At 58.6% G+C, this 16,778-nt stretch overlaps 1 protein-coding gene across 7 annotated transcripts; it reads left to right on the plus strand.

The window, feature by feature from the left end:
• Nucleotides 1–368: 368 nt before the first annotated feature.
• Nucleotides 369–16,732, plus strand: LOC127035662 (transforming growth factor beta receptor type 3-like). Of its 7 annotated transcripts, none has more exons than XM_050925826.1 (19): nt 369–428; nt 800–887; nt 5,083–5,288; nt 6,394–6,510; nt 7,077–7,255; nt 8,027–8,152; nt 8,879–9,047; nt 9,335–9,494; nt 9,804–9,948; nt 10,438–10,627; nt 11,088–11,269; nt 11,673–11,834; nt 12,208–12,297; nt 12,675–12,848; nt 13,320–13,640; nt 14,270–14,408; nt 14,630–14,719; nt 15,008–15,118; nt 16,417–16,732. In XM_050925826.1, exons 4-19 carry the CDS (start codon nt 6,453–6,455, stop codon nt 16,599–16,601), a joined length of 2,481 nt encoding a protein of 826 aa, XP_050781783.1. In that variant the 5' UTR covers nt 369–428; nt 800–887; nt 5,083–5,288; nt 6,394–6,452; the 3' UTR covers nt 16,602–16,732. The 7 variants fall into 7 exon arrangements, with proteins under 7 accessions (XP_050781783.1, XP_050781786.1, XP_050781788.1 ...); XM_050925829.1 differs by having other exon boundaries at nt 403–428; nt 800–837; XM_050925827.1 differs by lacking the exons at nt 369–428; nt 800–887 and adding an exon at nt 3,835–4,734.
• The last annotated feature ends 46 nt before the right edge of the window (nt 16,733–16,778 follow it).

Genomic DNA, 16,778 nt, shown 5'->3' on the forward strand with positions numbered 1-16,778 from the left:
AAAACCATTGTTATACAACGTCTGGGGCAGCTACACAGATTTTTGCTACATTTCCAGACATTGTTCCCTTGCCGAGGACCCATGCTGTCTGTTAAAATGACAGCTGTGTTCATGGAACAAAAGAATGTTGTTACCTGTGAGGATGGGGCTTCCAACTGATTTGTTTAAAAAATAACTACATGCTAATTAACACAGAAATTGGTGCAAAAATAATCATTTACAGTGTACCTTTCCAGTAACGTTTTTGTATGATTGGTTGGGGGTTTTGGTTTGTGCGGGTGTCTGTGATCAAAGGGATTTAAGTATACAATTTTTACCCTTCTCATGCCTCTTCCTAAAGGGATGGAGGAACCAGTTGATAGGGCATGGGATTGAGAACCGGGACTCCTGGGTTCTACTCCAGGGTCTGCATCACTGTGCCACTGTAGGTAAGTCACTTCACTGCTCTGTGCTCAGTTTCAGTCTTACCAACCTCAAAAGTTCAAAAACCGTGAGTCAGGCCCTGAAAAATCAGGTGATTGGTTGAAAAATCAAGCGGTGTTGGTTGTGTTTAATAATAAATGTTTGGTGGGGGTGATTTGCCTTCTGGGGTTTGAGCCAGCAGGAGGTCATATTTTCAAGCTTTTCTCCTCAACCACAAGGACCAGAAACTTTTTTTTTAAATGAAAATTGAGATTCTCACTCAATCACCTGGCTTCTGGAGCTGGGGCTTTAAGGAAAGCACCAAATATTGCAAGGATCATGACAAAATCCTGAGAGTTTCAGCACTAGTTTTTAACATGTTTGGGTCTCTCCGAAGGGGTGGATGGGTCAATTGAGAGAGCCCAAGATTTCGAGGTAAGACTCCTGGGTTCTGTTCCTGGTTCTGCGTCACTATGTGGTTTTAGGTAAGTGTACCTCAATTTCTCTCTTGCCGAATTGGGCATGTGCAGGGAATGATGCTGATCTGTCTTGTTAAAGGGAGTTGCTCGGAACTTTAAAAAGCATCCACAGTCAAGGCCAGTTTTCTCCACACATGGGGGCACGCAGAACCTGTCCAGAAGTCTCACGGGGGGGGCTGCTGGGGAGTTGTGTACTTCTGAAAATTCTTTACATTCCCAAATGGGAACTGAGTCCTAGACAAGCTGCACCCTCTCCATATATCCTACAAAAAGCCCTTTGCAAACAGAGATTCTTTTAAGATTTACTTGGGTGTCTGCCTCTCACTGTGCCATCAACTGAGGCCTCTCTTGTTAGGCAGCATTGGAAGGGGGAAAAACATCCGTGTTGTGCAGAAATTGTGGCAACAGGGTGTCAGTTGTCAAGAGCCCTAAGCTTTCAGTCAGCAGCAGCAGCTGCTGAGCAGCAGAGGTAGGTGGAGCAGCCTTGAGAGAGGTTTAGCTGAAATGCTTTTTTGCAATGGCTTGTTTTGCTGGAGGAGTTAAATGCAGTCTGTTCATCTGGGCCCGATCCAGCACTTAGTCCCAATCAGGATCAAGTCCTTAAACAGCCCTGGGAAAACATCCATAATTTTAAAATTGTCCCAAACTGTCTGCCTTCCTAGCTGCAGATTCAATGCTAGTGTCCACGTTTTAAAATTGGAGAGAATGCAGAGAAGAGCCACCAAAGCGATCTGAGCAGTGGAAAATGAGAGTCCGCTTAGCTCACCAAAAAGAAAAGGAAGCGGTGACTTATGGCGTAACCTACTGGGCTCTAACGGGCTCTTCACTCCAGTGGTGAAAGATAGAACAAGAACCAATGGCGGGAAGTTAAAGCTGGACAAATTCCAAATAGGAATAAGGCAGGTTTTTAACTGGGAGGGAGATTGATCCGTGGAACAAACTCCTAAGGGAAGAGGTGGATTCTCCAGCTCCCAAAGTTTTCAATCCAGACTAGCTGCGTTGCTGGCTGGTGCATTAGCCAAACTCAAGTTCTTGGGCTCAGCGGTAAATGAGTGAAATACGCAATGGTGTCTGCTATACAGATCAGACCAGATAATGTAACGGTCCTTTCTGGCTTTAACCTCTGTGAATTCTACTTCCTGCATTACCCTGGTAAATTATTTCCCATTCCAGAGGTTTCAGCATCTGTCCTGATGCAGGAAACAGAACCATGCTTCAGTCCCTGGATGAGGCAGTTGCTTTGGCTGCGAACAGAGATGGACGAAGCCCTCGCTCTCTGTGCTGGATAGTCCTTTCCCCCTCCTACGTCCGTGATATCCTGAGCTGTCAGACAGGAATGGCCTGAATTTGAGATTTGCCCAGCTGACAGTAGCTGAAGGGTGACACCCCCAGACTTGTTCTAGATGCAGCGGGACTGGCCTGGCTTGGGCAGAGACACGCATGACAGAAGGATATTCCCGTCCAATCCAGGCTCCAGGGGCAGAGGCCTGCTGGTTTCCTGCTCTCTCATCTAGTTCTAACCTCTGTATCAGTGTAGTAGAACAACCCTTTTGAACACCCAGCTGGGCTCCTGCCCATGCGTGCGTGGGAGCCAGATCTGCCTAGAGTGACAAACTGCAGAGCCAACACAGCTACAGGAGAGTGATCTGGAGTCTGCTCCTGTCAGTTGCCCCTGTGCATTACCCTTGATAGCAATGGGGCCATGCAGGGGTTACTGGGGGCATTGCTGGGGGTGGGGATGGGGCAGCACAGGGGTTACTGAGGATAGAATTATTAGTGACTGGGTTCCTGACACTGCAGGGAAGCTTTTAATAAAAATCCAAGTTTTATTGTTATTCCTGCCAGGTTTGAAAATCCCCTTTGACAAAACAACTTCTGGGGCCTAAAATTGGAAGCAACGGGGTCCAGAGAGCAGCAGGAGACAGTGGATGCTGAAGCACAGGGCTGGGAGTCAGGACTCCTGAGTTCTACTCTCAGCTCTGGGAGGGCGGGCGGGCGGATCTAGTGTTTAGAGCCAGAGGGAATAGGCTAGCGGACAGGACTCTGGGAGGGCAGTGTGGTCTAGTAGTGAGATTGAGCCAGGACTCCTGGGTCCTATTTCCAGCTCTGAGTGGGGTGTGTGGTGGTGGTCCTAGCAGTGTAGTAATAATTGGGCCTACAAAGTTCCCGCTCTTGGGAGCCTAACTGGGAAAGTGGATAAAAGTTCATAAAGTGTCACAACAACTCAGGCTGATGGGAAAAGCTGCGAAAGGGAGACAGACAGACAGAATTAGTCCAAACAAAAAAGCCTCCTGATACCACTCAAGGACTGTGTTACGATAATGCCCGGTGAACAGTGGGAGTGTGGGACCAGACATCAATGAAGTAAAAATGGGTGTGTCAGAAATCAGGCTTTGTGGGGGAACAAAATCCTGAGGGGATGGGCTAGGCCACCTATGTCTCCCTTTGGGGGTCCTTAAAAAAGGGATTTCTGGGGGGAAATACGGTTGTGGAAGAGGGAGCCACTGTGCAACAAGTGCTGAAGGGAAGGAGCGAACTTCATCGTCATGGCTGCCACCCCCACCCGAGATGCACCATGACATGACTGGTCTTCCTTGTCCTGCTCCTAAGAGATGTCCGGGCCAGAGAGTGCGACCCAGACAACATCGCCACCTGCACTGGCTCTGGCTAAATCTCGACCCCACCTGGGATGTGAGACCATTTCTTCACCTGCCGCCTTCCCCGCCACGTCATTTTCCTTCCCCATCATCTTCTCTTCGTTCCTTACGTCTTCTGGCTGAGCTGCCAGACTGTATTTTGCAACACTGCTGTGAGTCTGTGGCCAGGGGCAGCTCAAAGCAATGCCCTAAACTCCCCAACGCTGGTACAAGTTTGCCAGGTCTGAGTGGCTGATCAGTACCTGCTGTGACTCTGTTTCTCCAGCAGGAAGGTGGCAACCGAGAATCAATGCATCCCTTGCATCTTCTCTCCACTCTTGCATGTGTTTAATGTGCAAATGTATCACCTGCTTTTCTTTCTTTTCTGCGTCTTTAATAAAAGGGCAAAGGGGTGTTTAATGGGCTGTTTGCTGTGGGACTAAGCAGGCTAATGTCTCTGGTTCCCAAAGCTTAATGTCAAATGGGCAGGGTCACGTTAACATCGTTCACTCGTTGGACCCTTCTGTTCCACCTAGATTAACACAACAGCTGTGAGCCAGGGACTGAACCAGGACTCAAGTCTCCGAATCCCAGCTCTGCCACTGACTGGCAGTGGGACCTCAGCCAAGGCCTTTGAATCTTGTTTCTCATTTTCCTCTCCTGGGGGTAGCACATTCCTGCTTGTTGGGCTGGTGTCAGTGAGCAGGCCCTGGGAGATGCCCTGGCCGGATGAAGCAGACACGATAGGCCCAGGCTGCTGGGAAGGGGTGTGAGTTGTTTCATTGTCCTAGCCAGCAATCCATGAAAGCTGCTGCAAATTACCTGTGTTCCACCTTGCAGCCCTTCCCCTCACCCACGTGTGTGGGTGGCAGCGGGTCACAGCGACTCAGGGTTTGGCTGCATGGGGGTTAGTGCATAGCCTGGAACCCAGCACCTCTCCCACCCTGCCTGCATTAATCATAACTCCACCCCCCTCTGGGGCAACCCAAACTCCCCCTTTAGGCAGCTGGTTTTCTCTTCCTGGCCTCCATCCGGGGCAGGGACAATGGACGAGATTGGGACCTCCCACCTCCTGGCACTCAACAGCTAGGGCGACATGAATGCAACAGGGCTCAGCCTTGCCAGACGCTCACCCCCTGCTTGCCTGGTTACAGACAGGCACACAAGTGGAGTTACGCTGGGAAGACCAAACCTGGGAGTTTGCATCCAGCCCGGGGGTAAGGCACAGCAACAGTGGACTGGAGGGGGCAGGGATTCACTTTGTTGATGAAGAGTATTTCTCTGTCTGTGCCCTACTAGGGGCTGGCATCTTTCTGAGTGTGTGTGTGGAGGGGGGGAAGGGGCTGGGATACAGATCTCCTGGGTTCTGTGGCCATTTCTGGGAGAGAAGATTGGGATCCAGGACTCTTGGGTTCTGTTCCCTTACAAACCACCATTGGGGAGTCTAATCCCTCCCCTCCCCTCCCTTGCGCTCCGGTAACTTGACCCTGGGGAGTTGTTATTTTTAAACCTCCCATTGACCCAGATTATTTGTATTCTTCCAATTATTTTTAACTTCCCTGCAGGGAGCAATGAATCCAGCCAGAGCAAAGGGACCCGATGGCCATGGACCTCTAAGCCCCAGGGACCCACTGCTTCCTGGACTGGCATAAAAGAGCCAAGATCCCTTTGCATCCTGTGCCCACAACCACCTGGAACCCAGGAGTCCTGGCTCCCTGAACCGTCCCCCGCCCAAGCCTCTTTGCTGTTCTGCGATCAACGCTGCTGTGAGGTAAAGGTGCCCCCGGCAGCCTGCTCGTGAGTGGGGTTTGCAATGACCTTGTTCCACGGGTGCTGAAGGTGATCAGGGGCTGGACTGGGGTCTGGTCCATTCCCAACTTTGTATCTGTCCTGGATCCAGCTGGCACCAGATCAGACTGTGTGGCAGTCCCAGAAGAGGTACCCTAGGGGTGAGCCAGGCCCTCGGCTTGTCATGGAGGGGCACGGGTAGCTGGCATGGCGGGGGAATGGGGAGGGAAGGGGAATGTTTCTGCATGGAACAAGACTGAAGAGGCACTGGGAGCCAGGACTCCTAGGTTTTATCCCCGGCTCTGGGAGGGGAGTGAGGTCTAGTGGTTAGAGCGGGGGGGGGGTTTGGGGACTGGGAGTCCAGATTCCTTGGTTTTTTACCCTGCTCTGGAAAGGAAGATGGAGTCTAGTGGTTAGAGCAGGGGGCTGGAAATCAGTGGGACCTTGGGCATATCCCTTACCTGCTCTGTACCTCAGTTTCCCTATCTATAAAATAGCAATAAAGGCAAAAAGCTCCTTGCCTGGGGAGTTGGGAAGTAAAATTAATCTCTGCAAAATGCTCTGAGATGCATCAATTATGTAGGTAAACCTTCTCCCTTACCCCACCCCAAACTGGGTAATGGTGAGGGGGGGGGAGTCTGGGAGCAGGTGATGGGGGTTCCCTGCTAAGCAGGAAGAGGTAGTGGGGAGGAGAGTGGGACACACTCCCTAGGGGTCCCATAAAGGTGGAGGTTTTTAAATACCAGGAGGGAAATCTCATTATTGCCCTGTAGCAGCCCCCATCCTGTGCCACTTGGGAGAGCACTCCTGGGGGGTGTCCTTGTTTCACATGCCTACCCCCATCTGGATTCTTGTGGGAGGGGAAGGATCTCAGGTCTCAGCCAGGGAGAAACACTGACCCACTCGCGTGGGGATGGGATATGTACATGCTGCATCCCAGACACGCTGTGAATGACTGGGTCCTTGGATGCCCCCCCCCTTGCCCTGAAGCCCCATGGCCCCTCCCCAACACAGCCCCCTCTGCCCTGGGTCCAAGACCCTGGAGCACCCCTGGGACTCACTACAGTTTTCTCTTTCTCCCTGCCCAGGACCAGCTCCCCCATCCCACCGTCGAATTGGGGAGCCCCGCACACCTGGACCGCGGGGGATGGCGGCAGCTTGGAGCCCGATCCTCCTGCTGCTGCTGCTGTGGGGCCAGTCGGCAGGTGGGTGCCAGGGGAATGGGGAAGCTAGTCTGGCCCCACTGGGAGATCGATGGGGGGAGAGGGGGTGTCATCAAATGGTTAATGTGTGTCCCAGTGCCCTGCTTCCCCTCTATCCTAAACCAGTGGTTTTCAAACCTTTTGTACTGGTGACCCCTTTCACGCAGCGAGCCGCTGAGTGTGACCTCCCTCTTATAAATTAAAAAGGGGGGTAACTGAGAGCCCTGTGGAACTGACAGCTCACAATGTCCCTGTGACCTGCTGAGGGCTCATTACCCCCAGTTTGAGAACCGCTGCACTAGCCCCCATTCCCTTCCCTGAGCCAAGAGTAGAACCCAGGAGTCCTGACTGCCAGCCCTTATCTAACCATTATACTGCCCTGCCCTCCCTGAGCCAGGGATAGAACCCAGGAGTCCTGGCTGCTGTTGTCTATGAGCTCCAGCTCCCTCCTGGTCCTGTTCATTTCTGGGGGGCAGGAGTGTTCCCTTGCGGGCACAGACCAGCTGCCCCCACTTTAGGCTCCACACTCCTGTCTGGCTCCTGCTGACTGGGCCCTTTCTCCTCTACAGCCGCCCGGCACTGGGCCCCGTGCCGGCCCGGCCTGCTGTCCGCTCGCCACCCTGTGCTGGGCTTCTGGGAGCAGATCCGCGCAGGCTCAGGCTGTGCCAGCCGAGGGCGCTCAGCCTCGGGCCGGGAGGTGCATGTGCTCATCCTACGGGGGCCAGTGGGGAGGATGGGGGCCAGACAGGTAGGTGGGAGGGAGTGTCCCTGCCCTGTCCTCTTCCAGCCTCACCCTGGACCCCCCACCTCAGCCCCATTGCCCCCTGACCCATTCTGTGCCCTCTCTCTGCTCTCTATGCCAGCTCCACCATTTCACCCCCTGCCCTCCACCCTGCCCCCTTCCATCTGCCCCACCTTCCTGGTCTCTGTCCTCCACCCTGTGCCCCTCAACCTGCCCCTTCCCTCTGCTCCACCCGCTACCTTCTACCTTGTCCCTTTCACCCGTCCTCACTACCTGCCCCTACCCTGTACCCCCACCCTGCCCTGTTCCATCTTCCCCACCCCCTCGTTTCCTGCCCTTCATCTTGTACTCCCACCCTGCCTCCTGCCCCTCCACTCTGCACCCCACAGCCTTGCCCCCTGCTCTGCATCTCACATGCCTCCCTTCCAGACTGTGCCCCATGCCCCCTCCTCCAGTCCTGTCCCCAGCTCCATAGTCCTGCTTCCTGTCCCTGCCAACCCCCATCCCAACCCCTTGGCCTGTGCCCCCACCACACTCCTTCCCCCAACCCTGCTGCCTCACCCCCTGCCCTCACCACAATGTGCCCCCTCTCCTCTGGCCTTGCCTCCCACTCCCTGGTGCCCCAGCCCCTCAGCCAGCTACATGCCTGTCCTGTGCCCCACACACCTCCCCTCCCCTGCAGCCCCCACACCCTTCCCTGCACCCCCAGCTCCATGGCCTTGGCCCCTCCCCTATGGGCCTGAAGCCCCTAATGCAGGGCCCTCTGCTCCCTCCCAGGTGAGCCTAGAACTAGGCCCAGCCCCCCCTGGCAGAGCCCCCATCTTCGTGCTCAGCTCCCTGGCACCTGTGGTCTGGAGCCTCCAGACAGCCCAGGTGGCTCTTGGGGAGCAATGGACCTTCCAGGTGAGGGGGGGCGGCTGTGGGGCTCGGGTGTAGGGGGCTATGGGAGGGGAAGGTGGGAAGAGGGTGTAAGAGGGCTGGGAGGGGAAGTCGGACATCAGGGCAGTTGGGGCAAGCAGTGAGGGTGGAGGAGGTATGGGAGGATTGGGGCAGGTGGGGAGCGGAACTGGCACAGGTGTGGCGGGGGGGAAGTGTGGGGCCAGCAATGGGGATTGGAGGAGGGGAGGGCCGTGGTGAATGAGGGGGATGGAGGTAGCTGTGGCAGGGGCAGCTGAGCAGTAGGGGTGGTGGAGAGGTGGGAAGAGGGGGCTGGAGGTCACTTCTTTGGACTGGGGCTGGAGCAGGATCTCTGGATGTGGGGCAGGGGATGGGGAATTGGGAGCTTTTGGAGGAAGAGGAGTTTGGTCCCAGGGGCAGTCAGAAGAGTGGGGTGAGTGGAGGGTGGCTGGATGGGGGAGGGGCTTTCAGGCCAAGGGGCAGCAGGGTTGGGGGGTTCTGGCCAGGGGCAATGGGGGTGGGGGCACAGGTGGGAAGGCCGAGGTATTGATGGTTGGAGGATCCTCCCCCCGACAGTTACCCCTGGGGCTAGGAGGTGTGAGGAACTCAGGAGTCCTGAGGGGGCTTGGAGCGATGGGGACCTGAGGTGGGAGTGGGGGGTATGTGGCACCCCATCAGGGGATGGGATGTCCATTCTCCCGATGACCCCTCACCCTTATGCCCCCCCTACAGGTCTCCCCGGGGTCCAGACTCTCGGCCCTTGGGGGTGTCACCGTCACTGAGACCCAGCTGCCCCAGACCCCCCGAGGGCTCCTGCGCTGGGCCCATGAGGAACACGGCGGGGTCAGCTCCCTGGCTGCGTATCGGGGTGTCAACATGGTCTATGTGCAGCTGGGAGACGGTATGGGGGGCTGGAAATTGGACCCCCATGTCAATGGGGGGAGGGGCTCCATGGGACGTGGGTATCAGATCCTCATGTCAATGGGGGGAGGGGACGCAGGGGGCTGGGGATCGGACCCCATTTCAGTGGGGGAGGGGACCTCGGGCATTAGAACCAGACCCATGTGCCTGAGGGAGGGAATTCCAGGGAAATATTGGGGGATTTACCCCAGGAATCCCCCATTCCTTAAGGGACCTCTGGGGTTAACCCCCCCAACCTCCCCAGCCCCTCTGCATTCTCGCTCTCAGATGGGGTCTCGCCAGGAGCCTGCAAACTTCGCAGGAACTTCCTCTCCCAGACCCACTTCGCCTCCAACCTCCGACCACGGCCCCTGTGGGGCTGCCTGACCTCTGACCCCCCTTCGGACCCTGAAGTTCACGTCATCCTCTCCAAAGGAGCCATGCCCCGGTACAAACCATACATCAGAGCATCCTCCGGGGCTGGGATGGCGGGAGCCTGTGGGTCGGGATGGAGGGGCACCAGCAAAGGTGGGGCAGGGGGGAGCCCAGAGCTGGGATAACTGGGGCAGGGGGGCGCTACGCATCAGGATTGAGGGGGGCTGGGGGGGAGCCCACATTAAAGACAGAGGGGGCTTTGGGACGGGATAGAAGGGCACTGGCAGAGCTGAGGGGGGCCCTTCACCCCTTTTGCTGCTCAACCCCATGGCAGGAAATGCCCAGCCCAGTTGATGGGGGGTGGGTCCTGCTGTGTCTCCAGGCCCTCAGACCATCTCACTGTGGAGCTCCAAGTGCCTGGAGGCTGCTGCTCCCCCCGGCGGGAGCTGATCATGGTGCTGAAGAGTGAGTCCACCACCAGCTGGCTGGTCCGAATCCCCCACATGGCCGGGCGCCTGCGAGTCCTGGTAAGAGAAGGGCTCCCTGGGGATAGGAGAGGGGTTACAGGGCCAGGAACAGGCCTCCCATACACAACCCCGCCATGCACATGCTCCCTCCCTCCCAGTCTCTCCCCCCTGACCCTGACCCTTTGGCCTGCTGCCCCATGGCATCTTCTGAGCCCTCATGACCTTTAACCTCTCATCTGGTTTCTCCTCTCAGACCCAGCCCCCTCTGGCCTGGTGTCCCTTGTTGCCAAGGTGAACCCAGGAGTCCTGGCGTCCAGCTCAGCTCCTCTGGTTCCAAGCTCCCTGACTCAGTGGCTGGGGTGGAGTTGCCCCTCTCTGGAACTTCCCAGCCACTCCTTGCGCTGACACCTTGTTCACCTGGTGCTGCTCATTTGTATAGCGTTACCCATGATGCCCTGCTCCAGCCTCAGCCTGATCACCCTGAGCTGGAGCAGGGTCCAGGTTGGCCTTGGGCTCTGTCACTCTGCCCTGCCCCCCATTTTCTTACAGGCATCCCACGAGGTCTCAGTCAGCGGCACAGAATCAGAACTGGACCTGGCTGTGAGCAGCAGCATGTCCCTGGGCCTGGCCTATGCCCGTGACCCCATGGCCTGGGCAATGGAGCAGGGACTGCCTGGGGTCACATCTTACACAGAGGCCAAGCAGGTGAACAGGTTCCTGGTCATTGTAGGGCTAGATGGTAGGTGACTCCTTAGGGGGCAGGGAATGGGCACAGGGTGCAATGCCATGGGAGGGCCATTAGGGGGCCCACCTGACTCAGACTCTGCCCCACTCCCAGTGCAGGGGGAACTGGGAGCTGCAGTTCTGCACGGTGGCCCCCTCCCCCCAGGCACGGACAGACCCTTGGTGGCCCCCAGTGGTGGGAGAGGCTCATGCCCCAGACGATGCCCTCAGGGCTGGCATGTCTGTCCCTCCCAGGGCACCATTACATCTAAAACCCCAGTGCCATGGTGAAAGGGGAGGGCGGGGGGAATATGGGGACTAGGACACAGAGCTTGGCAGTTCTGAATCCAGCCAGCAGGGGCAGACTTGCGCTCTCTCTCTCGCTCGCTCTCTCTCGCATGTCCCCTTACCCTGTTCACCACCCTGCCCTGCTTCCTCCTTCCTCTCTGCTCCCTCACTCTGTTTTCTCCTGCTAGGGGAAGCCAAGGCCCCCCACACCTCCATCCCGCTCCCCAGACCCTCCAAGATCTCCCCTATGGTCTGGGAGAGAAGCTGGGCAGCCCCCGGAGATGGGAGAACTGTGAGGCTGGCAGGAGCTCTGTCTGTGGTGTGTCTGAGCGAGAGGGTGGCTGTTTATGTCAACAAGGACATGCTCCAGGTGAGGAATCCCCTCGTATAAACAGTTCCTTGAGTGCAGCACTAGGCGGCGCGGTGCTGCAGGGAGTGTGGTGGGGGCTCAGCAGGGGGCACTCTCCCCTCTGTCAGTGCTGGCCCCAGGGCAGCACTAGGGGGCGCGGTGCTGCAGGGAGTGTGGTGGGGGCTCAGCAGGGGGCGCTCTCCCCTCCCAGTCAGTGCTGGCCCCGGGGCGGCACTAGGGGGCGCGGTGCTGCAGGGAGTGTGGTGGGGGCTCAGCAGGGGGCGCTCTCCCCTCCCAGTCAGTGCTGGCCGCAGTGTGGCGCTAGGGGGCACTGTGCTGTGGGGGCTCAGCAGGGGGCGCTCTCCCCTCCCAGTCAGTGCTGGTTTTATCAGTTTCATACTCTCCCCCCACCCGCCTGGGCCAGGCTGCCAGACTCTCCCCAGCCCGAGTGACCCTGCGGGACCCCAGCTGTGCAGCCCAGTCCAATGACACCCACTTCCTGCTGGAGTCCTCCCTGGCCGGCTGCGGCGCCCTGCGCATCCCGGCCCTGGCCCCCACCTCGGGCGTCGGGCAGTACCAGAACGCGGTGAGCCAGGGGATAGGGGGCACAATGTCAGGCTGAGAGTGAATGGGAGGGGGGAGATGTGAAATGAAAGAATCTGGGGGTCTGCAAAGGGGCTAGAATGTTAGGGGAGTTGAGAGGAGCAAGACAGAGCCAATGGGGGCTGGAGAACAGGGTGACTCTGGGAGACTGGAACTGGGGAAGAGTGGGAGAAGTGAGGACTGGGAAGGCTGAGGTTATTGGGAGGACTGGGGAAACTGGAATTCTGTGGGACTGGGAGAGTTGGTCCTGGCTCTGCCTCCACCATCCCAGGGCGCTGGGGTCTCGTCTGATGCTCCCATGTTTCTGATTGTGCCGGTTGCTCCCCACCCCTCCCCTCACTTTCCCCTCCCCTCAGGTGGTGCTCTGGGGCAGTGGGCCAGGGGCAGCGCCCGGGGGTCCCCCACTCCCAGTGGGACAGACTGAAGATAGCTCGGAGTCCATTGAGGTGGGCAAGGGGGGAGGGGAGGCATCTTTGGCCAGGAGGTTCTGGCGCCACTGTGGGGTGGGGCCCTCAAATCTTTTCAGTGGGGGAGGACCTGGGATTGGTGGGTTCCCTCCCAAACTATTGGGAGCAGCTCAAAGTGGGAGAGCACGCTGGGCCCGCTCCAAACCCCCCTGAGCTGGATTGGGGGTTCCTGGCTCCCAAGGGCTCCTGGCTCAGTGGGGACTGGGCAGCAGCCGTGTGGAGATGGAGAGCCTTGGCTGGGGAGGTATCCTAGGGTTTAGGAAGACTGGGATAACTGGGGAGTCTCTGGGACTGGAGTTCTGGAGGTTGGGCCCCATGTCCCCTATCCCCCCCCACCCTCTGCTTCTCTCCCACAGTTCTCCTGCTCCTCCCCAGCCCTGAGTGAGCCATCCCCCTCTGCTGAGCCCATTCCGGATCTGCCCGTCCACCTGGGCCGTGTCTTGCTCAGCCTGGAGGTCTACAGCTCCGAGGCCTTCGCCAAGGCCCAGGGACCCTGCACGGTGTTGGCCAACAGCCGCGTCTTTGTAGAAGTAACTGGGAGGGAGGCACCATCCAGCCCCATGGCGCTGGGATCCCCCTCCCCTCGGCTCCAGGAAGCCTGGGGCTTTGCCCAGGGCCACATCACCTTTGGGAGGGCAGATCTCTGAGGGGCTGCGCTAGCCAGGTACCGCCCCCCCCCGCCCCGGGCTGGTTAACCTGCTGGAGCTGTGAGGTCCTCTCCCACAGGCCTCTTCAAAACCCACAGGGGGATTGCTCCAGGCTCTGGGGCAGGAGCTGTGGAGAAAGTTACAGTATTAACCTGTCAGGAGGTGAAATTGGTGGTGTTAGAGCAGGGGGCAGGACTCCTGGGTTCTATCCCCAGTTCTGGGAGGGGAGCAGGATCAGGGATTAGAACGGGGGTGGGTAACAGGACTCTTGGGTTCCAGGCTTTGGGGTGAGATCATGTTTGTGGAGTGGGACCCAGCTGGCCTGAGGCATGCTCTCCCCAACCCTCTGTGCAGGCTGCTCTGGCTGCCTTCGACCCTCGGCTCAGCTTCAGCATCCGCCTCTGCTTCCTCTCGCCAAGCTCCTCCTCCTCGCTGGACTCACCGTACACCTTGGTGCGGGGGGGCTGCCCGGCCCACCCCGATGTCTCTCTGCACCCGCCCCACAAGGGGGCTGCAGGCCCGGCCTTGCCCCCCGGCTCCCAGGAGCTGCAGCGCCTCAGCTTCCTGCTCCGGCCCCTCTACAATGACTCCATCCAATTCCTTCACTGCCGCCTGGCCCTCTGCACCCAGGAGCCCCAGGGCCAGGCTGGGGCCTATGGGGGCGCCCTCCCCAAGGTCTGTACCATGCTGCCGGATGCCACCCCTGTGGCTCTAGCCTGCAGGCCACTGGGGGGATAAAAGCCCAGCTACTGTTGCAGCAAAGAGGGGGTCTCCTTTAGCTCAGGCGGCAGCGTGAACTGGCCCCAGTTCTATCCTTGCCTCCAGGGTTGTGTCCCAGGCTGGATTTCTACCCTGGGCTGCAGGCAATGCTGGGAGCACCTGGAGGACAGGGGCTGAATCCCCCAGGCCAGTACAATGATCCCTGCTGGCGGGGGGGAAGTGTCCCAGGGGGCCAACTCTGCCTGCGGGGACAACGCTGCAGGGGCTGCTCTGGGAGTAGAATGGAGTCTAGTGTTTACAGGGCCAGGCCCCCTGGCTTCCATTCCCCTAGAGTCAGGACTCTTGGCCACAGTTGTGACCCCTGGCAAGCAGCTGGGGGTGGAGGGGCAGATGTTCTCTGGGACAAATCAGTGTCAATCTACACCAATTAGAACCAGCGTGGCTGGACTCAGGAAGAGGGTGGGACCCCAGGGCTGGGACCAGTAGGGTGGAGGGAGGGGCTGGGGCTGGGATTGGGAAGGTTGGGGGATGGGTGAGCATCCAGTACTGGGAGGAGGTACCTGTCTGAGCCTTGTCAATTTCAGTGTGGGCCCCAGGCCAGGGCATGCCCCAGCAGCCACGTGGGGGAGCCGGGCAGCGGGCGGTTCCAGCACACCTTCACCAAGCCCATCATCGTAACGGTGGGGCGCCTGGCCAGAGCCACCAAACCCACCCCAGGAACAGGTGAGACCTGGGACGGGCTGGGGCTGGTTATGGGAGCAGGCACAGAGACTGCAACACACCAAGGCCCTGGTGCAATCGCCCTGCAGTGCAGCGCCCCGAGCACTGGGCTGGGAACTGGGGTGAGTGCTGACTGCCAGGGGAGAGCGCCCCCTAGAGGAGATATGGGGCTGTCTCCATCATTCTCTCAAAGTGTTTCCGGCTTCCTTGTCCTCTCCCCGCAGATCCCTTTCCGGTGCCCTTTCCTCTGGCTGGCAGGAGGGGGAAGGCACTGAAGGAGGCACCCCAGCCAGAGCAGGGAGAGACACCCCCTGGTAAGAGATGCCCTGTCGATATCACCCCCTCTAAGCCACCTGGTGGCCCACTTGCCTTGCAAGCTGCAGAGAGCACATAGCTCCCCTGGGGGTCAGTGGGAACAGAAGGCATGCTGGGAATCAGGATTCCTGGGTTCTATTCCCTGTTCGGGGGCGGGGGGCTATTGGGTGAGAGCAAGGTGGAGGAGGAGTCTGGGAGCCTGGACTCCTGGGTTCCTCCCCCCAGCACTGGCTCTCCATCTGCTCCTGGGGGTGGCTGTGGGGCTCACTCTCCTCATTTCCCCACAGCCCCCCTTCCCCAGGGCCTAGAGCTGCCCACCGTGGTGGGCATCGTCTTCTCAGCTTTCATCATCGGCGTCTCTCTCACTGGGGGGCTCTGGCTCATTCACTCCAGGACAGGTAGGAGTGGCCGTCGGATGAGGTGGGGGTCAGGAGAGGGATGGTGCCCCTGTTGATCCAGTTGCTGCCCATACCTCACCCCGCTGGACCAGTGGTTCCTTCCTAGTCAATACATTGGGGGGTGGGCGTGGGCTTGTCATGTGTCACATGCGTGTGTGTGTGGGGGGAACCAGGGGACTCCACAGGAATCCTCCTCTGTACCCCGGAGTCTAAAGCTACCAGCATCCCCAGAGCCCCAGGGAAAAACCCCCTTAACTCTGGGAGGAGACTGGGGGGGATGGGTCTTGGAGCCAGAACTCCTGAGTTCTGTCCCAGCTCTAGGTGGGGAGTGGCATCTAGGGGTTAGAGCGGGGAGGGGCTGAGACCCAGGACTCCTGTGGGGCTAATGGTTTGAGCAGACTAAGAGTCAGGATGTCGAAGGGTTACTGATTCCTAGCCCCCATCCCAAAAACGTCCCCTGGCACTCTGCGATCCCCAGCCCTTTCTCCTAAGCTCTGACAGCCCCATTCCTGGCCCCAGGATTCACACCAGGGGCTTTCCTTCTAGTGAAGCCTCCCCCAGGCACTTGGTCTGTCTTGTGACAAGTTCCACAGATAGACCTCGTGGCAGGGAGTCCTGCAGGCTAAGGGCTTAGCTGCTGTCAAGTAAAACTGGCTGTCTATAGCTAATGAGTGGGGTGGCAAAGGCAGTGTGGGATGAATCCAGGCAGCAGATGACACTCAAAGGATGGGAGAGGCAATGGATTCAGGCTTAATCCTTGTTCCTTGCTATGAGCCGGTGGAACTCCTTGCCACAAGGGCTCTGTGAAGTTGGGAGTTTAGCAGGGTCCAGGGAGGGATTTGATGGTTCTACTATGAATGAGAACAATCCGGAGACACCAGCATGGCTGCCAGACATACTCCGGCGCACGGTTATGGGAGCAAGGGGGAGGGTTGGGAGTAGGGGACACACAGGGGGCATGGTTGGGGGAGGGGATGAACTGGGGCAGAGCAGGCACTAGGGACTGAAAAGTGAACTCTCCAGCTCAAGCCCCCTCTGAGGCTGCCTGGGAAATGCCCCCCCCAGTGGAGGAAGGTGGTACCGCAAGTATGGAGATGGGGCCTCAGTCCTGTGTGGGGTGGGTATATGGAAATCCCCCAGCCTGGGTGGGATTCCCTGCTGCAGGGTGGGACGTTGAGCTGTGTGGGATGAATTGAGCTGTGGTGCATGGTGGAGCATGGGGGGGTGGTGGTGGAATGGGAGCATGGGGTGGATAGGGGGGTGCCCCACTGACCCATCTATCTATCTGCCTCTGGCAGCTCACAGGGGCCTCCCTGTCCGTGTTCTTGGGAATACGCTGGCACTAGCCACACCGTCACCACCTGCAGGCGCCCGGCCCTGCGGCTCCCGGGATCAGCAGCCCGTCGGACTCTGCTCAGCACAGCCAGGGAGGCCACTTGGGGAAGGGCCTCTCCTCCTGGCCCAAAGGGCCCCCTACCTGTGACTGGCAGCCAGCGGGCGGCAGGCCTCACCCAGGCTGGAAGGGGCCCCGGTGCAGGCCGTGTGGCATTGGGGCCGCGGTGCCGGCTGTGGCTAGTGTTTGCGCTTTCTAGGTATAAATGTGACTGCAGAGGACGTGCCGGTGCTGCTGTGTGTTAGTGCTCGCGGTGTCGCTGCTGCC

Source organism: Gopherus flavomarginatus, chromosome 16 (genome assembly GCF_025201925.1).
Source record: "Gopherus flavomarginatus isolate rGopFla2 chromosome 16, rGopFla2.mat.asm, whole genome shotgun sequence".
Taxonomy (NCBI): Eukaryota; Metazoa; Chordata; order Testudines; family Testudinidae; genus Gopherus; species Gopherus flavomarginatus.